This window comes from Scyliorhinus torazame, chromosome 1 (genome assembly GCF_047496885.1).
Source record: "Scyliorhinus torazame isolate Kashiwa2021f chromosome 1, sScyTor2.1, whole genome shotgun sequence".
NCBI lineage: Eukaryota > Metazoa > Chordata > Chondrichthyes > Carcharhiniformes > Scyliorhinidae > Scyliorhinus > Scyliorhinus torazame.
The window spans coordinates 16,496,848-16,524,509 of NC_092707.1; the positions used below are offsets into that span (position 1 = coordinate 16,496,848).

At 45.5% G+C, this 27,662-nt stretch overlaps 1 protein-coding gene across 2 annotated transcripts in view; it reads right to left on the reverse strand.

The window, feature by feature from the left end:
• The window catches only part of dgcr8 (DGCR8 microprocessor complex subunit), a 127,115-nt gene that overhangs the window by 81,215 nt on the left and 18,238 nt on the right, over positions 1-27,662 (reverse strand). For both annotated transcript variants that reach the window (XM_072470684.1, XM_072470599.1), the window contains exons 5-7: positions 26,520-26,868; positions 25,438-25,635; positions 1,193-1,294 (exon numbers count right to left, since the gene is read on the reverse strand). In XM_072470684.1, coding sequence (XP_072326785.1) covers positions 1,193-1,294; positions 25,438-25,635; positions 26,520-26,868 — 649 coding nt within the window. The remainder of the gene's footprint in view (positions 1-1,192; positions 1,295-25,437; positions 25,636-26,519; positions 26,869-27,662) is intronic.

Consider the following 27,662-nt stretch of genomic DNA (forward strand, 5'->3'; position numbering starts at 1 on the left):
CTCTACCCCACCTCGACCCATTTGTTTCATCCCATTTCATTTCAAGTGTCTCTTACCATTTCTTTCTTTCTTGTCTTTCTTAATACATATTTAAATCCCCCCCCCCCCCCACCCCCCCACCTTATCCACCTTTCCTTACCCTTTCTCCCCTTTGCTTCCCCCTCCCCCACATCTCCATCTGTCACATTTCACCCTCTGATGTTAGTTTCTCTGCTGTTTGGCCTCTCACACCTTTTGTTCTCTCTGGGGACTGCCATTAGCACTCTTTCCCCTTGGTTTCTGTGGCTATTAGCACCCGGTTTCCCTGGGTTTCTGTGGCGATGACTCATCTTTCATTCTCACTCCACAGTATAAATATTCCCCACTTTCTCCGTTACCTTTGACAAAGTGTCATTGGACTCAAAACATTAACTCTTTTATCTCCCTACAGATGCTGCCAGACCTGCTGAGATTTTCCAGCATTTTCTCTTTTGTATTAAACTGAATGTGTTTTTCTGACAATCCTGCAGCTTTTGGATCAGTTTTCTTTCTGGCAACAATCAACAAATTACCAGATTCACGGAATTCAATTTCACAATTCACTATTGTAGGGTCTGTGCACCCAACAATTGTGCTCAGTCCAATATCATCACCATGATACTACTGTGTTCCTGATATTTGTGAGCAAATATTTTGTTCCCTGCCAATATCTTTCAGTTAACGGCAAGGCAGGACTAAATTCTACTTTTGTAAATCAAAGCCTGGCTTCCCTCAATACCATTGTGCTTTACAACACTCGCCATAACGGACAGCAATAAGCAGCAGCCCTAGTTAATATTAGCACTAACTCTGTCCAATTATACGCATGGTGACCTAAGCTGAATTAACTTACAATGTGGGGTTTTCCCATTTGAAAAAAATAATTTCAGAGTACCCAATTATTTTTTCCAATTTAGCGTGGCCAATCCACCTACCCTGCACATCTTTGGGTTGTGGGGGTGAGACCCACGTAGACACGGGGAGAAGGTGCAAACTCCACACGGTGACCTGGGGCCGGGATCAAACCCAAGTCCTCAGTTCCTTAAGCAGCATCCTTCCCATTTTTTTAAAGCAGTGAGAAGTTCTGGTTAGCTGCCCTCTTTGACAGAGACAAATGGAGTTGAAACTTCGAGGGAAAAGAAACTTGTAAACATGTTCACAAAAGGAGACTTACCACATTCAAAAAAATTGTAAACAGGGCGAACTTTCAGGACCCTTTGCATATATTCGTGCAGTATGCAAACTTCTGATTTCCCATTTGGATTAATGACAAATTCTGACAAAGAAATTACAGAACATTAATTTTGATTTAATTCAAAGAAAGGTTGAATCACAAGCAGTTTCATCAGGTCCTTGTGCATTGTGCCCGTAAGCTAAATATTAACATTTCCCGTACCGGCCTCTCCGAACAGGCGCCGGAATGTGGCGACTAGGGGCTTTTCACAGTAACTTAATTTGAAGCCTACTTGTAACAATAAGCGATTTTCATTCATTAACTGCAATCCAGATTAAGCACCATCACTAAATTAATCACTCATCCCTTATGAAATAAATCATACACTTGATTAATATTCATACTTGTTCAATCAAATTTCCATTTAGTGGTCAATTCAGTAATAATGATTAATGCAACATATAAACACACACAGAATAAGTAATTTTTTTAATAGTTCATTATCTGTTGCACAAACTGTCTATTTAATGGTTCAATTTTTCCCAATCAGTCAAGGTCATTCTTTACATTTTTATATTCAAGGTAACAGAACTTTTTGTACCGAATGCAAGCTGTTGTTGCAATGAAATTGAAAGTTGCACAAACTTTCAATAAGGTAAATTAGATATTGTGGTGCAGGTGGAAGGCAATCGATAACTAGAAGTTATGACATTGTACAGGTCACTGGTGAGGCCACGACTGGAATATGGTGCACAGATTTCATCATTATGCCATAACAAATCCAATCAGAGATTTCCCACTGCACTGATCGCTATTTCAATATTGGTTGCCATGCAGCAAAGCAACCTTTTAGGTGCAAAGTCAGATGAAATATTTGGAGTGGAAGCAAAAACAATTGAAATAATAATAATAGTCCCTGTGAACGGGAGGAAGGCAGAGGATAGTGGATCCCAACCAATTGGTGCACTGTGAAGGGCCCCCCCCAAGTGTGCCACAGAAAATGATTCAAAATTCATACAATCAAACTAAAACAAAACTTAATCTTCAGCTCTCTGGTTGGCATCGCCAAGACGCAATGAACCTTGGGCCACCCCCACAAGCCCCGGCTGAGAAAGAGCTGCACATGTGCGGTTTAGATTTTTTATGTTGGTCAGGCCCATGCGCTTGGCCAACGGGACTTGGAGCTGAAGACAAAAGACCCCATGCGCCAGTACAAAAAGGGAAGACTCAAAAAGGGTGCAAGAATCCTGGGAGAAGTGAGAGAGACAGGGAGAGGAAAAAAAAAAGAGACGACGGGGAGAAGTTCAAAACCAAGTTCCAGGGATGGAAGAAAGCAGAGAAAATAGGTGCCCCACAAACTTTTTTTTAAATAGTATAATAATAATCTTTATTGTCACAATTAGGCTTACATTAACACCGCAATGAAGTTACTGTGAAAATCCCCGAGTCACCACATTCCGGCGCCTGTTCGGGTACACAGAGGGAGAATTCAGAATGTCCAATTCACCTAACAAGCACGTCTTTCCGGACTTTTGGGAGGAAACCGGAGCACCCGGAGGAAACCCACGCAGACACGGGGAGAACATGCAGACTCTGCCCAGACAGTGACCCAAGCCGGGAATTGAACCTGGAACCCTGGAGCAGTGAAGCAACAGTGCTAACCACTGTGCTGATGTGCCTCCCCCGTACAGAGATGTGCCATGACACATAAAAGCTTGTGAACCACTCCTAGACTGCTCAAGTGGACCAGGGTATTAGAAAAGGGCAGAGCTGGAACTCTTGGGTAGGCCTTGGAGATAAAGGGTGGAACATGGTTGGAGAAATGGAGACGGCAGAGCAGAGATGGAGCACAAGTCATCCATCACGGTCAGCACAAGTGGCTAGCACTGTGGCTTCACCAGGGTCCCAGGTTCGATTCCCCGCTGGGTCACTGTCTGTGCGGAGTCTGCACGTTCTCCCCGTGCGTGCGTGGGTTTCCTCCGGGTGCTCCGGTTTCCTCCCACAGTCCAAAGCCGTGCAGGTTAGGTGGATTGGCCATGCTGAATTGCCCTTAGTGTTCAAAAAGGTTGGATGGGGTTATTGGGTTACGGGATTAGGGTGGAAGTGAGGGCTTAAGTGAGGGTTGGTGCAGACTCAATGGGCCGAATGGCCTCCTTCTGCACTGTATGTTCTATGTTCTAAGTCAAGTGGAATGGGAAAAATTTGAATTCTGAAAGGAGCAATGGACTCACGGCAGCTAAAAACTGTTTGTAACACCCCCCCCTGCCAAAACCTTAATAGAGCTGCAGGACCATGCTGTTAGTATAGACTTACCTCCAATATTACAGGCTGAAAATCTATCATACAGTGTTAGACATTACCCAGGCCCCGAAAAAATGGAAGACTCAGGTGGCTATTGTTTTGACTTGACAAAAGACAGATAAACAATGAAATAAAATAAAGAAAGATGCTGATAAGGCACAAAACGACAGCATAGCATTTTAAAAGTCTCAGGTTTAAGAACTTTCCATTCCTCCCCATTTAGCAGAACTGAATCAAATCCTGTCAAGTAAGAAACTGACGGTCTTGGGGATATTAATAGAGCAAGATAACACAAATGAGCAAGAGGGCAGAGTGATATGAAAACAGCTTCATTTTTAGTTTTGATGAGTTCCACAACCAAAGGAAAGAGAAATGAACATGAACAGAGGCAGTAAGCCTTTAAAAAATGGGATTTAGTTTTGCTCGACAATGCCACCGAGAAGCTGACCTTTCTGAACTACTGTTGTAGTCAGTGTGGTGTAGATATTCTAAGTGCAGTTAGGGTGGGAGTTCTAGGATTTTGCCACTTTGTTGGCAGTTTGCAGGTGTTGGTGATGCCATACACCTGCTGCCCTTGTCCTTCTGGGTAGCAGAGGTCCCAGGTTTGAGAGGTAATCTCAAAGAAGCAAACTTCAGCAGTGCATCCTGCAGGTGATGCACAGTGCAGCTTCCATGCATCCCTGGCAGAAGAAGTTAACGTTTAAGGTGGTGGGTACGGTGCTGATCAAGTAGACTCCTTTTTCTTGGGACTGTTGGAGGAAGACTCATGCAGGCAAGTGGAGAATACTCCATCACACTCCTGACGTGCAGTTGGTGGACAGGCTTTGGAGTGTCTGGAGACGAGTAATTCAATGCAGAATACTCAGTCTCTAACCTGCTCTTGTAGCCACATTGCTCTGTCTGGTCCAGTTAAGCTTCTTACCTCCAGGATGTCAATGGTGGAAGATTGTCAAGAATAATGTCAAGGGCAGATGACCAGACTCTCTATTGCTTGATATAGTCATTGCCTCGCACTCACTTAATGAGAAAATTAGTTGCCAATTATCACCTCTGCCCAAATGTCATCTTTTCTGTGGGCACAGTGCTGATGTGGTGTTTTTTGAGGAGACGCACTGGCAGGTAAGGGATAAAACCAGACTGCGGAAGGGGCGAGTGGACCAAATGTTCCATTCAGGCTTTGATTGACAGCCCAAGGTACAGTGATCTTAGTCAGCAAATGGGTTCTTTTCTCGGCCACTAGGATTGTAGCGGATCCCAATGCAGATTTGTAATGGTCAGTGGGTCTTTAGCAGGCATGTCGGTGACACGAGTAAATATCTACATGGCAAATTGGAGACACTAACTGATCGTTGGTGGGGATTTTAACTATGTATTGGATCTTCTTCTGAGGGAGGTAGAGAGAAAGCAGGGAATAATAAACCAGTAAGACTTACATCGGTAGTGGGGAAAATGCTTGAATCCATTATCAAGGACTTTATCGCGGAACATTTAGAAAGCAGTGGCAGGATCAGTCAGCATGGATTTATGAAGGGAAAATCATGCTTGACAAATCTGTTGGAATTCTTTGAAGATGTAACCAGTACAGTTGACAAGGAGGAGCCAGTCGATGTGGTATATTTGGACTTTCAGAAGGCGTTTGACAAAGTCCCACGTCAGAGATTATTGAGAAAAATTAAAGCGCAAGGGATTGGGGGAAATGTATTGAGGTGGACAGAAAACTGGTTGGCAGAGAGGAAACAAAGAGTAGGGATTAATGTGTCCTTTTCAAATTGGCAGGCAGTAACCAGTGGGGTACCACAGGGATCGGTACTGGGACCCCAGCTATTCACAATATATATTAATGATTTGGATGAAGGAACAAAATGTAACATCTCAAAGTTTGCAGATGATACCAAGTTGGGTGGGAGGGTGAATTGTGAAGAGGATGCAGGGATCCTACAGCATGATCTGGACAGGTTGGGCGAGTGGGCAAATCAATGGCAGATGCAGTATAATTTGGGTAAGTGTGAGGTTATTCACTTTGGAAGCAAAAAACAGGAAGGCAGATTACTACCTGAATGGTTGTAAATTGGGAGAGGGGCGTGTGCAGCAGGACCTGGGTGTCCTTGTGCACCAGTCGCTGAAGGTCAGCATGCAGGTGCGGCAGGCGGTAAAGAAAGCTAATGGTATGTTGGCCTTCATTGAGAGAGGTTTCGAGTATCGAAGCAGGGATGTGTTGCTGCAATTATACAGGGCCTTGGTGAGGCCACACCTGGAGTATTGTGTGCAGTTTTGGTCTCCTTCTCTGAGGAAGCATGTTTTTGCTCTCAGGGAGTGCAGCGAAGGTTTACCAGACTGATTCCAGGGATGGCAGGACTGTCATATGAGGAGAGATTGACCAGGTTGGGATTGTTTTCGCTGGAGTTCAAAAGAATGAGGGGGAGGCGGAATCTCATCGAGACTTATAAAATTTTAACAGGACTAGACAGGGTAGATGCAGGGAAGATGTTACCAATGATGGGTGTGTCCAGAACCAGGGGTCACAGTCTGAGAAATTCAGGGTAAACCATTTCGGACAGATATAAGGAGACATTTCTTCACACAAAGAGTGGTGAGCCTGTGGAATTCTTTACCACAGGAAGTAGTTGGTGCTAAAACTTTGAATATATTCAAGAGGTGGCTGGATATAGCATTTGGGGAGAATGGGACCAAAGGCTATGGGGAGAAAGCAGGATTAGGCTATTCAGTTGAATGATCAGCCATTATCATGATGAATGGCAGAACAGGCTCGAAGGGCCAATAGGCCTCCTTCAGCTGCTATCTTCTATGTATATGTATCTTAAACTAGATTGATCTCCTGGCCTTTATGGAACAGGTGGGGGGTGTTGGTGCAGACCCGTGGTGGTTTCACATTGCGGGGGAAAAGGAGTTCTCGTTCTTTTCCCATGTGCATAAAGTTTATTCCAGGATTGACTTTTTAAATTGGTGGGACTTTCCTGCCCTGGGTATGAAGAGCAGAATACTCGGCAACTGCAATCTCGGACCATGCTCCACACTTCGTGGACTTGACCTTGGAAACAGATCTTCATCGCTGCCCATCCTGGAGGCTGGACAATGTGCTGTTCGTTGGCGGACAGAGAGCTTTGTGAGCACATGTCCAGGACCATCGAGGAGTACACCAGATTAAATAGGAACAACTCGCTCTCCCTCCACACTATGGGAAGACCTTAAGCTGGTAATTTCCTTTAAGGCACATTTAGATAGGAAGGTGAGGCAACGGCTGGTGGATGTGCTCCTTGAGATGGATCATCAAGACTTCCGGTTGCAGCTATGCCGAGGTAGGTTGCACGTTCGGCAGCTCCCGCCAAGAACGGACTTTTGGGCCCTTTTGAGGAGCCCGAGCGGCACTTGTACGACGGTTCCCAGTCTGGGAAGGTGATAGTAAGGTTCCCCCAGCACTGTATGGAGTGGACCAGGAGTGGAGCGATCAAAAAAGTGGTTTTGGAGCAGCGAAGAGAGCGGGGGAGGAAAAGCAAGATGGCGGCGGGTGGAGATCAAGCAGCGTGGGCGCAGTGGTCGCGGGAGCAGCAAGAGTTCCTTAAAAACTGCTTTGCGGAGCTGAGAGCAGAAATGCTGGCGCCAATCAAGGCGTCGATCGAAAGGCTGGTGGAAACCCAGAACGCCCAAGGGGCGGCAATTCGAGAGGTGCGGCAGAAGACCTCAAAGAACGAGGAAGAAAGGGTGGTGCTGGAGAGCGCACATTGATCGACAGGGGGAGGTGGGGGGATTCCCACACTGGGGGGTCGTTGGAATGGCGGGAGCGACCGGGGTCAGCAGGAGTCAGCTGACCTACGGGAGTGTACTGGGGGGAGCAAAATGGCTGGACGGTGATCTGGCTGGGGACAGGACGGGACTGGGTTGCTGCTGTATTGGCCAAAGGGGAACTGGAGGTAGAAGAGGGAGTCGGGGCGGGGGTCCGCCGCCTGGGGGACTGAAGGGCGCAGGCACGTGGCTGGCCTAAAAAAGGGGACGGCTAGTCGGGGTCGGGGGGGGGGGGGGGCCCTGATCCGGCTGATAACATGGAATGTGAGGGGCCTGAATGGGCCGGTCAAGAGGGCCCGGGTGTTCGCACACTTAAAGGGACTGAAGGCCGACGTGGTCATGCTCCAGGAGACACGCTTGAAGGTGGCAGATCAGGTCAGGCTGAGAAAGGGATGGGTAGGCAGGTCTTTCACTCGGGGCTGGATGCTAAGAATAGAGGGGTTGCGATACTGGTGGGGAAGCGGGTGTCATTTGAGGCGATGAATATTGTGGCGGATAATGGAGGTCGATACGTGATGGTGAGTGGTAGGTTGCAGGGGACGCGGGTGGCCCAGATGGAGGGAGTGGATCCGTGGAGGTTTGCCAGGCCGGTGGCCAGAGAATTTTCTTTTTTCTCCTACGTCCATAAAGCCTATTCCCGGATAGATTTCTTTATAATGAGTAGGGCACTAATCCCGAAAGTGGAGGGAACGGAATATTCGGCTATAGCCATCTCGGATCACGCCCCGCATTGGGTGGAGCTGGAGTTGGGGGAGGAGAGGGACCAGCGCCCGTTGTGGCGCCTCGATGTGGGACTGTTGGCAGATGAGGAGGTGTGCGGGCGGATCCGGGGGTATATTCCAAGATACACGGAGGCCAACGACAACGGGGAGGTGCAGGTGGGGGTAGTCTGGGAGGCTCTGAAGGCGGTGGTTAGGCGAGAGCTAGTTTCCATTAGGGCCCATAGGGAGAAGAAAGAGAGGAGGGAGAGGGAGAGATTGGTGGGGGAGATATTAAGGGTGGACAGGAACTATGCAGAGGCCCCCGAGGAGGGGCTGCTTAGGGAGCGACGAAACCTCCAAATGGAATTTGATTTATTGACCAGGGGAAAAGCAGAGGCGCAGTGGAGGAAAATGCAGGGGGCGACGTATGAGTATGGGGAGAAGGCGAGCCGTCTGCTGGCACATCAGCTTCATAAGAGGCAGGCAACGAGGGAGATTGGTGGAATTCGAGATAGAGGGGGGAATACGGTGTGGAGTGCGGTGAGAATAAACAAGGTATTTAGGGACTTCTATGGGGATCTGTATAGGTCTGAGCCCCCGGGGGGGGGGGGGGGGATTCTTGGACCAACTGAGGTTCCCGAGGGTGGAGGAGGAGCAGGTGGCTGGTTTGGGGGCGCCGATTGGGCTGGAGGAGCTGGTTAAAGGATTGGGGAGCATACAAGCAGGGAAGGCCCCGGGACCGGATGGGTTCCCGGTTGAATTTTACAGAAAGTATGTGGACCTGCTGGGCCCGTTGCTGGTGAGAACTTTTAATTTTTTTTTTTTTTTTTTTTTTTTTTTTTATAAATGTTTTATTGAAAATTTTTTCCCAAACAACAATTTTTCCCCTCTTACAAAGCAAACGCAACAATAACAATACAGAAATTTTAAACAATACACAAGTAACAAAACCCCTTTATCTTTGACCTAAACTAAACCCCCCCTCCCCCCCCCCCCCCCCTCCCCCTGGGTTGCTGCTGCTGGTCATCTGTCTTCCCTCTAACGTTCCCCTAGGTAGTCGAGAAATGGCTGCCACCGCCTGGTGAACCCTTGAGCCGATCCTCTCAGGGCAAACTTTATCTGCTCCAGTTTAATGAACCCCGCCATATCATTTACCCAGGCCTCCAGTCCGGGGGGTTTCGCCTCCTTCCACATGAGTAGGATCCTGCGCCGGGCTACTAGGGACGCAAAGGCCACAACGTCGGCCTCTTTCGCCTCCTGCACTCCCGACTCTTCCGCAACTCCAAATAGAGCTAACCCCCAGCCTGGTTTGACCCGGGCCTTCACCACCTGCGAAATCACTCCGTCACTCCCTTCCAATACCCTTCCAGTGCCGGGCATGCCCAAAACATATGTGCGTGGTTTGCCGGGCTCCCGCCACACCTCCCACATTTGTCCTCCACTCCAAAGAACCTGCTCAATCTTGCGGTGAGAACTTTTAATGAGGCGAGGGAGGAGGGGACCCTGCCCCCGACAATGTCCCGGGTGCTGATCTCGTTAATTTTGAAGCGGGATAAGGATCCATTGCAATGTGGATCGTATAGGCCAATTTCGCTCCTCAATGTAGACGCTAAGTTGTTGGCGAAGGTGCTGGCTACGAGGATTGAGGACTGTGTCCCGGGGGTGAGCCATGAGGACCAGACGGGGTTTGTGAAGGGCAGGCAGTTAAGTACGAATGTGCGGAGGCTCTTAAATGTGATCATGATGCCCTCGGTGGAGGTAGTGGCGGCTATGGACGCGGAGAAGGCCTTTGTGGTGGAATGGGAGTATCTCTGGGAAGTGCTTGGGTGGTTTGGGTTCAGGGAAGGGTTCATAAGATGGGTCAGGCTGTTATATAGGGCCCCAGTGGCGAGTGTGGCTACGAACCGGCGGAGGTCGGAGCAAGACCATAAGACATAGGAGCGGAAGTAAGGCCATTCGGCCCATCGAGTCCACTCCACCATTCAATCATCGCTGATTTCAACTCCATTTACCCGCTCTCTCTCCATAGCCCTTAATTCAGGTAGGTAGGGGGATCCTGAGTTTAGGAGTTGAGGAACCTCAGCCCTTGACCTTGTCCAACAGGTATGAGGTACTTGCTCCCTGTGTGGATGAGGAAGAGGGCTGTAGGGAGGATGCGTTGACTGACCACTGCACCGTGGAACAGGAAGCCATTCAAGAGGGGGATCAAAAAGACAAGTGGTAGTTGTAGGGGATTCTTTAATTAGGGGGATTGATGGCATCCTTTGTAAGCCAGATCGTGAGTCCCGCATGGTATGTTGCCTGCCCGGTGCCAGGGTGAGGGACATCTCTGATCGGCTTGAAAGGATTTTGGAGAGGGAGGGGGTGGATCCAGTTGTTGTGGTCCACGTTGGGACTAACAACATAGGTAAGACTAGGAAAGAGGACCTGTTTGGGGATTATCAAACACTAGGGACTAAATTAAAGAACAGGTCCTCCAGGGTTATAATCTCTGGATTACTACCCGAGCCACGTGCCAATTGGCATAGGGTTGAGAAAATTAGGGAAGTTAACACGTGGCTAAAGGAGTGGTGCGGGAAAGAGGGATTCCATTTCATGGGGCATTGGCATCAGTACTGCGGCAGGAGGGACCTGTACCGTTGGGATGGTCTTCACCTGAACCATTCTGGGACCAGTGTTCTAGCGAATAGGATAAATAGGTTGGTCACAAGGACTTCAAACTAGCAAGTTGGGGGGAAGGGAAGGGTAAAGCTATGGACAGTATAATGGTTAATGGAGAGCAAGGCAGCAGGTTACGTGACAGGTTATTATGTAGAGATAAGGGTTCAAAGACAAGGAAAATTAGGAGAAAGGATAAGAGGAAAAATAATTTGCGAAAAGTTACTGATCAAGGAGTTAGGAGTCATAACAAAGACATAAAAAACAGCATAAGTGTACTTTACCTGAATGCTCGCAGTATTCGGAATAAGTTGAATGAGTTGATGGCGCAAATCATCATGAATATGATTTAGTGGCCATTACTGAAACATGGTTAAAAGATGGTCACGACTGGGAGTTAAATATCCAAGGGTATCAGACTATACGAAAGGATAGAATGGACGGTAAGGGCGGTGGTGTAGCTTTGTTGTTTAAGGATGGCATCCGGGCAATAGTAAGGGATGATATTGGTGCTATGGAGGACAAGGTTGAATCAATTTGGGTGGAAATCAGGAATAGTAAGGCGAAAAGGTCACTGATAGGAGTAGTTTATAGGCCACCAAATAGTAACAGGATGGTAGGGCAGGCAATAAGCAAAGAAATAACTGATACATGTAGAAATGGTACAGCGGTTATCATGGGAGATTTAATCTGCATGTCGATTGGTTTAACCAGGTTGGTAAAGGCAGCCTTGAGGAGGAGTTTATAGAATGTGTCCGGGATAATTTCCTGGAACAGTATGAAATGGAACCTACAAGGGAACAAGCGGTCCTAGATCTGGTCCTGTGTAATGAGGCAGGATTGATTAATGATCTCGTAGTTCGGGATCCTCTTGGCAGGAGCGACCACAATATGGTGGAATTTAAAATACAGTTGGAGGATGACAAGGTAAAATCAAACACTAGTGTTTTGTGCTTAAACAAAGGCGATTACAATGGGATGAGAGAAGAACTAGCTACGGTAGACTGGGAGCAAAGACTTCACGGTGAAGCAGTTGAGGAACAGTGGAGAACCTTCCGAGCGATCTTTCACAGTGTTCAGGAAAGGTTCATACCGACAAAAATGAAAGACGGTAGAAAGGGGAAAAATCGACCGTGGATATCTAAGGAGGTGAGGGAGAGTATCAAATTGAAGGAAAAAACATACAAAGTGGCAAAAATTAATGGGAGACTAGAGGACTGGGAAGTCTTTAGGGGGCGACAGAAAGCTACTAAAAAAGCTATAAAGAAGAGTAAGGTAGACTATGAAAGTAAACTTGCTCAGAACATGAAAGCAGATAGTAAAAGCTCCTACAAATATATAAGACAAAAAAGAGTGGCTAAGGTAAATATTGGTCCTTTGGAAGATGAGAAGGGAGATTTAATAATAGGAGGCGGGGAAATGGCTGAGGAGCTGAACAGGTTTTTTTGGTCAGTCTTCACAGTGGAAGACACAAATAACATGCCAGTGACTGATGGAAATAAAGATATGATAGGTGAGGACCTTGAGATGATTGTAATCACTAAGGAGGCAGTATTGGGCAAGCTAATGGGGCGAAAGGTAGACAAGTCTCCTGGCCCTGATGGGATGCATCCCAGAGTGTTAAAAGAGATGGCTAGGGAAATTGTAAACGCACTAGTGATAATTTATCAAAATTCACTAGACTCTGGGGTGGTCCCAGAAGATTGGAAAGTAGCATACGTGACAGCACTGTTTAAAAAAGGAGGTCGGCAGAAAGCAGGTAATTATAGGCCGGTCAGCTTAACTTTGGTTGTAGGGAAAATGCTGGAATCTATCATTAAGGAGGAAATAGCGGGGCACCTGGAGGGAAATTGTCCCATTGGGCAGACGCAGCATGGTTCATAAAGGGTAGGTCGTGTCTGACTAATTTGGTAGAATTTTTTGAGGACGTTACCAGTGCAGTAGATAACGGGGAGTCAATGGATGTGGTACATCTGGATTTCCAGAAAGCTTTTGACAAGGTGCCACACAAAAGGTTGCTGCATAAACTAAAGATGCATGGCATTGGGGGTAAAGTGGTAGCATGGGTAGAGGATTGGTTAACTAACAGAAAGCAGAGAGTGGGGATAAATGGGTGTTTCTCTGGTTGGCAACCTGTAACTAGTGGGGTCCCTCAAGGATCAGGGTTGGGCCCGCAGTTGTTCACAATTTACATAGACAATTTGGAGTTGGGGACCAAGTGCAATGTGGCAAAGTTTGCAGACGACACTAAGATGAGTGGTAAAGCAAAAAGTGCAGAGGATACCGGAAGTCTGCAGAAGGATTTGGACAGGTTAGGTGAATGGGCTAGGGTCTGGCAGATGGAATTCAATGTTGCCAAGTGTGAGGCTATCCATTTTGGGAGGAATAACAGCAGAATGGATTATTATTTAAACGGTAAGATGTTAAAACATGCTGCTGTGCAGAGGGACCTGGGTGTGCTGGTGCACAAGTCGCAAAAAGTTGGTGTGCAGGTGCAACAGGTGATTAAGAAGGCTAACCGAGTTTTGTCTTTCATTGCTAGAGGGATGGAGTTCAAGACTAGGGAGGTTATGCTGCAATTGTATAAGGTGTTGGTGAGGCCACATCTGGAGTATTGTGTTCAGTTTTGGTCTCCTTACCTGAGAAAGGGCATATTGGCACTGGAGGGAGTGCAGAGGAGATTCACTCGGTTGATCCCAGAGTGATGGGGATTGGATTATGACGAGAGGTTGAGTAGACTGGGACTGTACTCATTGGAGTTTAGAAGGATGCGGGGGGATCTTATTGAAACATATACAATTATGAAGGGAATAGATAGGATAGATGCGGGCAGGTTGTTTCCACTGGTCGGGGAAAGCAGAACTAGGGGGCATAGCCTCAAAATCAGGGGAAGTAGATTTAGGACCGAGTCTGGGAGGAACTTCTTCACCCAAAGGGTTGTGAATCTCTGGAATTCCTTGCACAGTGAAGCAGTTGAGGCTCCTTCTTTAAACGTTTTTAAGAAAAAGATAGATACCTTTCTAAAGAATAAAGGGATTCGGGGATATGGTGTTCGGGCCGGAGAGTGGAGCTGAGTCCACAAAGATCAGCCATGATCTCATTGAATGGCGGAGCAGGCTCGAGGGGTGAGATGGCCTACTCCTGTTCCTAGTTCTTATGTTCTTATAATTCCTCGAGAAATCAAGAATTTATCAACTTCTGTCTTAAAGACACTCAACGTCCCAGCCTCCACCGCCCTCTGTGGCAATGAATTCCACAGACCCACCACTCTTTGGCTGAAGAAATGTCTCCTCATCTCTGTTATAATAGTACTTTAGGTTGTACCGCGGGACAAGGCAGGAGTGTCCCTTATCCCCCTTGTTGTTTGCACTGGCAATTGAGCCGCTGGCCATGGAACTGAGGGAGTCTAGGAACTGGAGGGGATTGGTCCGGGGGGGAGGAACACCGGGTGTCGTTATATGCTGATGACCTGTTGTTATATGTTGCAGACCCAGTGGAGGGGATGGCGGAGGTTATGCAGATCCTTAGGGAGTTTCGGGACTTCTCGGGCTATAAGCTCAACGTGGGGAAGAGTGAGCTCTTTGTGGTGCATGCGGGGGACCAGGGAAGGGGGATAGACGAGGTCGGAGAGGAGCATCCGATACCTGAGGATCCAAGTAGCTAGGAGCTGGGGGCCCCTGCACAAGCTCAATTTGACACGGTTGGTGGAGCAGATGGAGGAGGACTTGAAGAGATGGGAGATGCTGCCACTCTCCCTGGCGGGTAGGGTGCAGTCGGTTAAGATGACGGTCCTCCCGAGGTTCCTGTTTGTGTTCCGGTGCCTGCCCATCCTAATCCCCAAGGATCTTTTTTAAACGGGTAAGCAGGAGTATTATGGGATTTGTGTGGCCGAATAAGACCCCGAGGGTGAAGAGGGTGTTTTTGGAGCATAGCAAGGACAGGGGGAGGGCTGGCGCTGCCGAATCTATGTGGCTATTATTGGGCAGCTAGTGTGGCGATGATCCGTAAGTGGGTAATGGAGGGAGAGGGGGCAGCGTGAAAGAGGCTAGAGGTGGCGTCTTCTGTGGCTATGAGTCTGGGGGCGCTGGTGATGGCACCGTTGCTGCTTCCGCTGACAAAGTACACGGGTCCGGTGTTGGCGGCGACTCTGAAGATCTGGGGGCAGTGGAGGCAACATAGGGGCGAGATGGGGGCCTCAGTCCGGTCTCCGATACGAGAGAACCACAAGTTCGTTCCGGGTAGGATGGATGGGGGGGGGGGTTTCTGAGCTGGCATCGGGCTGGGATTAAAAGAATGGGGGACCTATTCATCGATGGGACTTTTGCGAGCCTAGGAGCGCTAGAGGAGAAATTTGGGTTACCTCCCGGGAATGGTTTTAGGTACATGCAAGTGAGAGCATTTGTGAGACGGCGTGTGAGGGAATTTCCGCTGCTCCCAGCACGAAGGATTCAGGACAAGGTGATTTTGGGTGTATGGGCTGGAGAAGGCAAGGTCTTGGCGATCTATCAGGAGCAGCAGGAGGCGGTGGAGGCCTCGGTGGAGGAGTTAACGGGTAAGTGGAGGAAGAGTTGGGGGAGGAGCAGAATGAAGATCTGTGGGCTGATGCCCTGAGTAGGGTTAATTCTTCCTCCTCTTGCACCAGGCTCAGCCTAATACAGTTCAAAGTTGTCCATAGGGCGCATATGACAGGGGCGAGGTTGAGTAGGTTTTTTGGGGTGGAGGACAGGTGTGTGAGGTGCACGGGGAGCCCAGCAAATCACGCCCACATGTTCTAGACATGCCTGGCGGTGGAGGGGTTTTGGAGGGGTTTTGCGAGGACTATGTCCAAAGTGGTGAACACTCGGGTCAAGCCGAGCTGGGGATTAGCATTATTTGGGGTATCGGACGAGCCGGGAGTACAGGAGCAGAAAGAGGCTGGTGTTCTGGCCTTTGCATCCCTGGTATCCCGGCGAAGGATCCTACTAATGTGGAGGGACGCGGAGCCCACAAGCTTGGAAGCTTGAATTAACGATATGGCAGGGTTCATCAAGCTGGAAAGGATAAAGTTTGCCTTGCGAGGGTCTGTGCAGGGGTTCTCCAGGCGGTGGCAACCGTTCCTAGACTTTCTCGCGGAACGTAAGGTGGAGGTCAGCAACAGCAGCAACCGGGGGGGGGGGGGGTTTGGTTTTTCTGTTTTGTTTAGGTTAGGTTAGAGTGGGGCGTTTTTTTTTCCCTTTCTGACGTGTTTATTTGTTAAATGGGGGTTATTGTATTTTGTTGGAAATCTCATGCATAATTTTTGCTTGTTTTATGCTTTATTCCCTTTTTTTTTGTTTGTTTTCTGATTGGAGTGTTTTGTTGAAAATCGTTGAAAATTTGAATAAATATATATTTTTAAAAAAGAGATGGATCATAAGAACATAAGAACTAGGAGCAGGAGTAGGCCATCTGGCCCCTCGAGCCTGCTCCGCCATTCAATGAGATAATTCATGGCTGATCTTTTGTGGACTCAGCTTCACTTTCCGGCCCGAACACCATAACCCTTAATCCCTTTATTCTTCAAAAAACTATCTTTATCTTAATAACATTTAATAAAGGAGCCTCTACTGGGCAAGGAATTCCATAGATTCACAACCCTTTGGATGAAGAAGTTCCTCGTAAACTCAGTCCTAAATCTACTTCCCCTTATTTTGAGGCTATGCCCCCTAGTTCTGCTTTCACCCGCCAGTGGAAACAACCTGCCCGCATCTATCCTATCTATTCCCTTCATAACCTTATATGTTTCTATAAGATCCCCTCTCATCCTTCTAAATTCCAACGAGTACAGTCCCAGTCTATCAATATTTGTCTGAACTGAGGGACAGCACAATGGCGCAGTGGGTTAGCACTGCTGCCTCACAGCGCCGAGGTCCCAGGTTCGATCCCGGCTCTGGGTCACTGTCCATGTGGAGTTTCGCCCCCACAACTCAAAGATGTGCAGGGTAGGTGGATTGGCCATGCTAAATTGCCCCTTAATTGGAAAAAATGAATTGGGTACTCTAAATTTATTTTTAAAATGATTTAAAAAATATTTGTCTGAACCGACCCTGGAGTTGCTTGTGAGTAGGAAGAAGGTACAAGCCCAGTTTGATTTGCTGTCTATTGGAAAGGTAATGAGGCTGTTTTTTTTTTTTTTTAATGAGTATGGGGAGAAGGCCAACCGTCTTCTAGCCCACCAGTGGAGGCGGCATGCAGCTTCCTGAGAGATTATACAAAATAAAAACTCGGGCGGCAGTTTGGTTTCTGCCCCGAATGAAGTAAATGTAGTCCATCAGTCTTTTTACAGGAACCCCTTTCTATAGGTCAGAGCCCCTGGAGAATAGGTCAGTCGACGGCAAATTGATAGATACAGTGTTGGCGCTGCGCTTGGAGTTGTGTGTTCTAGGGGTGATAGAGACCGACCAGACCGGTTTCATTAAAGGTCGGCAATTATTGATTAATGTGCGCAACCTCAAACAAACCATTGTTTGCAGCAAACTACCCAGCCTTCAGAACAGCGACCACGACACCACACAAGCCTGCCATGGCAATCTCTGCAAAACGTGCCAGATCACCGACATGGGTACCACCATTACACGTGAGAACACCACCCACCAGGTACGTGGTACATACTCGTGTGACTCGGCAACGTTGTCTACCTCATACGCTGCAGGAAAGGATGTCCCGAAGCGTGGTACGTTGGTGAGACCATGCAGATGCTGCGACAACGGATGAACAGACTTCGCGTGACAATCGCCAGGCAGGAATGTTCCCTTCCAGTCGGGGAACACTTCAGCAGTCAAGGGCATTCAGCCCCTGATCTTTGGATCTCCAAGGCAGTCTTCAGGACGCGCGACAACGCAGAATCGTCGAGCAGAAACTTATAGCCAAGCTCCGCACAGGAGTCCGACCTCAACCGGGACCTGGGATTCATGTCGCATTACATTCATCCCCCACCATCTGGCCTGGGCTTGCGAAATCCTACCAACTCTCCTGGTTTGAGACAATTCACACCTCTTTAACCTGGGTTTATCCCTCTCTCCGGATCTGTAAAGACTTAACTACCTGCAAATGCTTGCATTCTAAGTATCGTCTTGCATCTTTTCTTTAATAAATTTAGTGTACCAATTAATTTTTTCCAATTAAGGGGCAATTTAGCGTGGCACCTACCCTGCACATCTTTGGGTTGTGGGAGCGAAACCCACGCAAACATGGGGAGAATGTGCAAACTCCACACGGACAGTGACCCAGAGCCGAGATCGAACCTGGGACCTCGGCGCCGTGAGGCTGCAGGGCTAACCCACTGCGCCACTATGCTGCCTTGCCTTGCATCTTTGACTTTGTCAATATATATGTTTCTGGAACCTACTTCTTCATTCACCTGAGGAAGGAGCAGTGCTCCGAAAGCTAGTGATTTGAAACAAACCTGTTGGGACTTTAACCTGGTGTTGTAAGACTTCTTACTGTGTTCATCAATAAGTGAGAGAAGATTGATGGGCCTGTCATTAGACAATTAGATGTTTGCTGCTTTTGGTGGACAGGACACACCTGGACAAACGTCCATGTTGTCAAGTAGGTGTCAGTGATGTAGCTGTATCTGAACAGCCTGGTTCGAGGCATAGCTCATTCTGGAGCATGTCTTCTACTGGGCTGTTGTCCAAGACTCACAACTTTTGTTGTATCTAGGACAATCAGCCATTTCTTGGTATCATGTAATGCAAATGGTTTGGCCGAATACTAGATATTGTCACAGTTTGGACCTCTGGATCTGGCCAAGTGCCACTCGCAGTTCTAGCTAAAGTTGCAGCAAACGCTTCAGCCTTGTCTTTTGCTTCATGGGCCAAGTAATCTTATGTTCTTAAATGTCCAGCCAGAGTATGCATTGTAGAAATAACAATCAGGGTCTGATGTGGACTTTTGAAACAGGGTTTTCAGCAAACAGAAAATCTTCACTCCACTGTGAATGATACAATCCTTGAAAGGCTACAATAAAATAGAAACAGGAACCAACTTCACAACTTCAATGCCAGCAAAACTAAAGAGCAGGTCATTGACTTCAGGAAGCAAAGTACTGTGCACACCCCTGTCAGCATCAACGGGGCCGAGGTGGAGATGGTTAACAGCTTCAAACTCCTAGGGGTGCACATCACCAAAAAATCTGTCTGATCCACCCACGTTGACGCTACCACCAAGAAAGCACAACAGCGCCTATATTTCCTCCGGAAACTAAGGAAATTCGGCATGTCCACATGAACTCTTACCAACCTTTACAGATGCGCCATAGAAAGCATCCTATCTGGCTGCATCACAGCCTGGTATGACAACTGATTGGCCCAAGACCGCAAGAAACTTCAGAGAGTCGTGAACACCGCCCAGTCCATCACACGAACCTGCCTCCCATCCATTGACTCCATCTACAACTCCCGCTGCCTGAGGAAAGCGGGCAGCATAATCAAAGACCCCTCCCACCCGGCTTACTCACTCTTCCAACTTCTTCCATCAGGCAAGAGATACAAAAGTCTGAGAACACGCACGAACAGATACAAAAACAACTTCTTCCCCGCTTTCACCAGGCTCCTAAACGACCCTCTTATGGACTGAACTGATTAACACTACACTCCTGTATGCTTCACCCGATGCCACTGTCTATGCATTTACATTGTGTACCTTGTGTTGTCCTAATATGTATTTCCTTTCTATTTTATCTTCATGTACTTAATGATTTTGGTGCACGTGACAATAAACAAATCCAATCCAATCCAAAAGGAAGATAATGTGAGACATTAGAATCATCAAAATTGCTACTTTTCTATTCATTCCGAGTAACAGTAGATGTTCTGGATTTAAAGATCACATTTCTATTTTTTGACAGCTATGGAACTCAAGCACTCAGCACCTCCTAATTAAAAGAATAAAGTGCCCAGGGATGTTGTCAATCGTCAAACATCATCAACATTAAATTTCCTTTAAGGGTCTGAACCAAGACTGCAGACCTTTATAAACTGCCTTCGAGCAGAACTGTCAAGAGTAACAAACTCCCTGATTCTCCTTCACACCAAGGTCTGAGGTGCCGGCATCAAGGAATGCTTCCATATTTGTACTGTTGGGCGACAGGAGAGGATGCCAAATTACTCCTTTCTCTATTGCTTCCCTTGTGAAATTAAGTTTTGTTGACAATGGGCTCATGTTTTCTCCAAATTTTGTTATTTGCAATCTGTTTGTTGCTCTGTGCAATGCCTTTAAAATTGCTGTGTGGCCTCACAAACATGCATCTCATGGGGAACATTGATTGAGCGCAGTCTGTTCATACATGATAGATTCCAGATTGTTGAAGAGAGGAAACACTGACTGACATTCATAACAAGTGCTACCACTTACCAACCAGTGAATCTCCTTTTTAATAAAAATTTAATTTCACATTAAAGGAATAATTCAGACAAGTTATTATTTGTTAATCTAAATTTAATTACTCTCAATCCTGATCAAGTAAAATGCTTTGCTTATTTTAACAGTGTATGGTCTTGTGTTTAAAGTTCACTTCCCTAGAATATTCCTTTAAGTAAATGCCACAAAATGGATTAATGGCTCAGATCGGGAAATAATCAGTTCACCAGTACCCAACGACTGATTAAATTGTTCCACAGAGTGAAACCTCAATTATTCATCGTAACGTGGAGGACCATGCAGTCCACCACAGTTAGCCAAGTCTTCGTGACCAGATGATTGGAAGCCTAGCGGTGGCATGGGCTCCACGAAACATGATTAGAGGAATTCAAGGGGGAGATCGATCAGATACGCCCAGGGACTTAGGGACAGAGTATGCAAAGTCGGCCACCGAACAGTAAGGCTGGATATAGTAGCAGAGATGGAGGAAGACGGGCAATAGCAGAGATACCAGGATTACAGGCAGGTGACGGTGGAACATCATGGGTCGTGAATCAGGAGGACCACGGAACAGTTGGCATGCTGGGCCTAGTTCTCAAGGCAGTGGCTATCAAGACATGAGGCAAACTACTGACAGTTGTCCTGGCATGATTTCTCCATCCAGTCCTATCGCAAACATAATTGTGCAGGTCACCAACACAACACAATGCAAGGTGGCAATGCCTCAGGCGCCAAAAAGAATACATGGACCAGGAGATGCTTGTTTTAAACCATTCAAAGGGGGTGTTCCACAAAGATTCTGATGTGCAAATTGTTGCAGCTGTTGGTCTCTTTGTTTTGAGATTTGTCTGTACTTGGTATTCAATGTGTACAACCAACTACCTTTTCAAAAATGTTTTCCTGTTCAACATACACCATACTTGATTTTGTTTTTAGAAAATGGTTTTGAGACTAACGGACTTTCTAACATTTATTCCTTTACCACCACAGCTGTTGAAAATGGAGCAAAATAAACCATTAATAAGTCTAAAAAAAATTATTCACTGTAATGGAGATGTCTTAGCTATGGCTCAATATTCATTCCTCAATTAAAATCAAAGCAGATTATTAGGCCATTATCACAAGGCTGTTTGTGGCACTCCACTGTGTTGGTTGCCACATTTTCTACATTACAAAAGCTACTAAAATTGAAACAGTTCATTGGATGTCCCAAATAGCCAGAGGTGATGAAAGGTGCTATTCAAATGGAAATCTTCGGGTTTTTTGTCTTTCACCTCAAGGATAAAAGAAAAATATCATCTGTTCAAGAATGTCCAGCTTAGAATCATAGAATGATTCAGTGCAGAGAAAGACCATTCAGCCCATCCTGCCTATGCTGGTAATAATAATAATCTTTATTGTCACAAGTAGGCTTACATTAACACTGCAATGAAGTTACTGTGAAAAGACCCCAGTTGCAACATTGCGGTGGCTGTTCGGGTGCACAGAGGGAGAATTGAGAATGTCAAAATTACCTAATAGCGCATCTTTCAGGACTTGTGGGAGGAAATTGGAGCACACGGAGAAAACCCACGTAGACACGGGAGAATGTGCAGACTCTGCACAGACAGCGACCCAAGCCAGGAATCAAACATGGGACCCTGGATTGGATTGGATTTGTTTATTGTCACATGTATTGAGGTATAGTGAAAAGTATTTTTATGCGAGCAGCTCCAACAGATCATTGAGTACATGATAAAAGATGTAAAAAGAGGATCTATTTGGGAGAGCTCGCAGAGAGTGGCCAAGCTGGAATCCGGCGCCATATCTCCACTCGTGTCAGTTCTGATGAGTGCAAGACAAAACACTTCAACAGTGTGTCTCTTTTTGCAGCAGTAAGATTAATTTATACTTACTGCGAATTGGCGCTGTGAAGCAACAGTGCTAACCCCTGTGCTACTGGGCCTTTACTATTCTGAACTACCAAGTTATCTGCATCCCATTTCCTCAGTGATACTAACCTCCACTGGGACTGCCAAAAATCAGCTGGCGTTGCACAGTCCCCTGCAAACAACTCCAACCCCCTGACCAATCACAGACTGAACTTCTATACCTCCAAGTCCTCACAGTACTTTCCCGCCAGTTATTAGTCTCTGAAGGTGGATTCTTTCAAATCAACAGAGACTAGTTATTGAAAGATGCTTTAAGGATTAAAGAAAAACATAATCTGGGAGCTCATTCAGTTGCTGTCCCAAACTTAATACTGTCAACCTAAAATAGCTAGGTTGACTGAAAGCTAATCATAAGAAAAACAATCATGCTGCTAGTTAAGCTAGAATCTGAAGCCAAACAGCTCACTACATTGGAAAAGCATATTGCCTCTATTGGAACTTGTAAAGCACCATGGAGTTGTTTAGATTTCCCAATATGCTAAAAGCTGACCATAAAATTGAACATAAAGACTAAACCAAGAGAGATTGTGAAAGCTTGAGGGTTAGAGAGGCAGCTGGACTTGCCCTCAGACTGAGAAACTGTAGGAGTGTGGCTTTGATTGAAAAGAACAGACTAACAGTTAATTCCTCCCTTGCTTCCAAAACAAAATATACTTGTACTACATCAGTGAAATTAAAATATTGCAACGGTCAGGTGGGATATCTAAAACAGAACAAACTATATTCACTGTACATTCAAATATCATCCATATGTCCTTTCATATTGCTAACCTATAAACACAATTAACAATAAATTACTTCTATTCTACACAAATGCATCCAAAAAAGCAGTTTGAGGCTGGTTTAGCACAGTGGGCTAAATAGCTGGCTTGCAATGCAGAACCAGCAGCAGCGCGGGTTCAATTCCTGTGCCAGCCTCCCTGAACAGGCGCCGGAATGTGGCGACTAGGGGCTTTTCACAGTAACTTGAAGTCTACTTGTGACAATAAGCAATTATTATTAGTTATCTAAATGTCACTAAATGTAGACAATTCCATTCCATAATTGAGATACAAGTATCCCAATGATCTATGGTGCAACATCTCACAGCACAGCAATCCATGTTACTTTAAGAATACCCTGGAGAAAATTATCCAAGAAATGATTTCCCATTTTCCTAGTTATTCTTGTGACTGCAAGTGTGGCAACCTCAAACACAGCCATGCCATAAGGAGTTACTTGAGAGGCAAGGAACGTCCTCCAACGAGAGCAATCAGCACAATCCAGCCTGCCACTTAACCCAGAACAACTCACGTATAGGACAGGGAGCAAATTCGGAGGGAACCATTTTTGGTTGACGATGTTCCAGATGTACGCTTGTGAAAAAATTGTCAAATATTTGAAATAGAACAAAAATGGGCAATTTGGACAATGGTAAAATAGAAAACCAATTTTAACAGAAAGAGACAAGTCACACTGGAGCATTGCCAATCTCCCACACCCGTAATATCACACAGGAGGCATAAGTATAAAAACAGATAGTAAGAGATTTTATAAGTATAAAGTGAGCACTGGTTCTACAGAAATAATCTGGAGAATTGATAACGGGGAACAAAGGTTGAATGGGTATTTTGCATCAGTCTTCACTATAAACGGGGGAATAGAAGAAACTCAAGATTCTTACAGCCACCAGAGAAGTGGTACTGAGTGAATAGTTGGAGCTGTGGGCTGACAAGAGCCTGGGTCCTGATGGACTTCATCCTCGGATCTTAGAAGAATTTTCTAGCGAGGTGCATTGGTTTCAGTTTTCCTAAACTCCCTAGATTCGGGGAAGGTTCTGTTAGATTGGGAGATAGCAAATGTAACTCCATTACTCAAAAAGGGAGAGTGAGACAGACAGTAGGAAACAACAGGCCAGTTAGTTTAAGATCTGTCACAGGGAAAAAGTTAAAAGATATTATTAAAGAAGTTGGATCAGGGCACTTAGATAAGCTCAAGGTAATCAGGCAGAGTCAACATGGTTTTGTGAAAGGGAAATCATGGTTAGCCATTTTACTGGAGTTCTTTGAAGTAACATGTGCTGTGGATAAAGGGGAACCTGTGAATGTACTGTACTTAGATTTTCAGAAGGGCATTTGATAAAGTGCCACATCAAAGGTTACTGTGTAAAATAAATGCTCATATTATAAGGGGTAACATACTGGCATGAATAGATCTGCTGGCTAACAGAAAGCAGAGAGTGGACATGAATGGATCTTTCATTCTGGTCGCAAAATGAAATGAGTGGTGTGCCACAGGGATCAGTGCTGGGACTGTTTACAATTTATATCAATGACTGGGATGAAGGGATTGTAGGAATGATTGCCAAATTTGATGACAAAAATAGAAAAGTAAAGTTATGAAGAGAACATAAGAAGGCTACAGAGGGACATAGGTAGGTTAAGTGAGTGGCCAAAGATCTGGTGAATGGAGTGTGATGAGTGAAAATGTCCATTTTGGAAGAATAGAAAACACAATGCCTAAACGGTGGGAGATTGCACAGCTCGGAGGTGCAGAGGGATTTGGGTTCCTCATGCATGAATTGCAAAAGGCTAGCATGAAGCTATAGCAAGTAATTGGAAAAGCTAATAGAATGTTATCATTTATGGTGAGGGAAATTAAATACAAAAGTAGGGACGTTATGCTTCAGTTGAACAGGGCACTAGTGAGACCACAGCTGGAGTACTGTGCATAATATAGGTCACCTTATTTAAGGAGGTATAAATGCGTTGGAAGCACTTCAGAGAAGGTTTACCAGATTAACAACCAGATTGAGCAGGTGTCTTATGAGGAAAGGATGGACAGGCTATGCCTGTATCCACTACAGTTTAGAACAGTAAAAGACAACTTAACCAAAACCTTTTAAGATCCTGAGGGGTCCTGCCTGACCAAATGGCTGTGGGGAGGATGTCTCCTCTTGTAGGAGAATCTAGCACTAGGGGGGTCACTGTTTAAAAGTATGGGGTTGCTGATATAAAGAGAGATGAGAATTTTGTTCTCCGAGGGTCGTGAGTCTTTGGGACTCTCTTCCTGAAAAGATAGCGGAAGCACAGTATTTGAATATGTTTAAGGCAGAGCTGGGTAGATTCTTGATTATCAAGGGGGTGAAAGGAAATTGAGGTTACAATCAGGTCAGCCATGATCTCACCGAGTGCCAGGGCAGGCTCGAGGTGCCAAGTGATAAATTCCTGCTCCCATTTCTTTTGTTAGCTGAACGTTTTCAGCCATTGACTCAAATGGGGCTGGGGTGTTTGGGGAAGAAAAACAAAATAACCGTGGCTAGAATTAAACATCGATGCCAATACCAACACCCTAACATTTAGGTTATAGGTCTACTTACCCATCACTTGTACGCATTCATAAAGTACAAGTTCACTTTCTGAAAGATGTTGGGAGGCATAACTCTAAACAGTCTGTGTAAATAGTTGATGGAAAATTAACATTTTGCTTTTACCTTTTTTCGTGGGTGCATCCTGGACCGAGAGTGTAATGAGCTTTTGATTGGCTGGCAAAATCGGCCGTTCAGCCTCTGCTTGCTTTCGCTTCATCTCCCGATTAAACTGACGCCGTTCAGCCCAGGTCCGGAATTTCTTCACAGTGACTTGTTCAAAATCAAAGCGTTTTTCCAGGTATTTTTTAAATTCCTCAATAGCTAGAAACGTTGCAGATTTTAAAAATTGTATAAATAATAAAATGGGAAATGAACAGGAGAAATCTGCATTCAATGTGCTTTTCTAGACCCAACAGTCCCAGGGAACAAATGTGGAGAGTTGGATAAAATATAATTGTGCAGGGATATAAAGTTCCTCAAGATCTATTTTGTGCTACTTAATCAAAGGCTATCTGTGATAGTAAATCAGAATTACAACTATCTTTAGGTGATAAAATGAGTATCTGGGTGATAAACACAAGATTTGTAGCAGGCTTCAGACTGCTCGGACAAGAAATAATAATGTAACTTGTCAAAAGACAGGTGTCGTGTTTAAATATGGCTCTTTAGAAAATACCAGTGTTTTGTTTTTATATTCTGATCAGACAGCTAACTCAATCAAGTCAGGTAGCACAATGGCCATCAGTAGTCCCAAAATAACTCACTTTGTGTGGTGACTTACATGGATCTGGTAACCAATTTCAGAACACACCACAGCACCAACAATTATAGTCATGTCAAGTGCAAAGGACCGCCTTCTAATTTTTTTGCATAATATAATTTGCAGGACAATTCAAAAACTTAAACCAAGATATTTTGAATTTCGGCTCTGCCATCACGGGGCAGCGCAGCGTGGACTTGATACTTGCCAAGAGAAAGGCAGTATGCAACAAACCATTCAAATGGCTAGATGCACCTAAAGCCCAAGTGGCCATGGGGGAGGCCTGGCAGCAGGTCCTCTTTGTTACGGAGAACTTAAGTGAGAGAAAAAAAATCAGAAACCACAGTACACATGCAACCCTCCATACCATGGCAGGGACGCATTAAATTCCTAATCCAAATAACATTTATCATTCTGTTTTAGATGAGATCAAGAATCATCTTACCAACAGATTCTTCTTTGCACACTTCTACTTTAGCCTTCACCTGTCCAAGGGCTCCTGCTGCAATGATTCCACCCAAGGATTCTCTTTCATCTAAGGATTTAGAGTGTATTGTACCTGAGCTACTGAGAGGTACTGAATTAGTAACAGAGTTGTGATCAGTGGCAGTGTAGTCTAGTTTCTCATTTATCTCTATAGGCGTGTTCTCACAATTTTCTGGAGACAGTTCTCCATTCGTGGTCACTTTGGTTATTTCTCCATTACTAGCCAGCTTATTCTGCTCACTCTCTTCTTGGTCTCTCATTTTCATATAGTGTAGACAGGGAATGCTGCTCTGTGGAGGATCATGTTTCTGTACAGGACAAAAATAAAAATGAACTTTGAATCCATTTACGTGTAAGATTTCAAAGAGACACTTGGTAAAAAAACAACTGAACGTGCAGATCGAGGAAAGAATATTAGCATGGAAACTCCAAGGCAAGACCACGATGACAAGTACCAAAAAGGACACAGGGAGAAAGATGGTCCATTCTCACGTGCCTACTCCCATTGCATGTCTCCTGGCAATCAACATAGAGGAAGGCACCTGCAGATTGCACATTTTCCATGAAGGAACAGTAAAAGAATAAAACTCCCAAGTTCAAGTCACCCCGGCCATGTTTTTCTTGCACATCACATGGAAAATTCTAATAGAGCAGCGTAGAGAAGTTGCAACAAAAGAAGCATTTTTCACAGGCAAATTATGTGCGATGTGCAGATAATGAAAGAGAGAGCGGCATTAAACAACACAATCAACCTGGCTGAGGCCAAAACTGGGGTGGGGAATTGGAAGGAAAGAAAAAAATGCTCCATTAAGGAGTGTAGCTTGGAAAACTAAAATTGCAGGTAGCATAATCTACCTTGAAGTGTGAAATGAAACAATGCAGTTAATGATTTTTATGCCTTGCCAATTAGAAATAACCTCAATCCACTCTGCACACAAACTAAATCCACTGCTTTCAAAATTAATATATTACCTCTATAGCTTATTTATTCCAGAAATAAATTGGCAGTGTGAGTTGAGAAGAAATAAAGGAGACCAATGATAATAAATCATAGCGCCCACAGTTTACTCATGAAACTGAACACACTTCTACAATGGTTTTC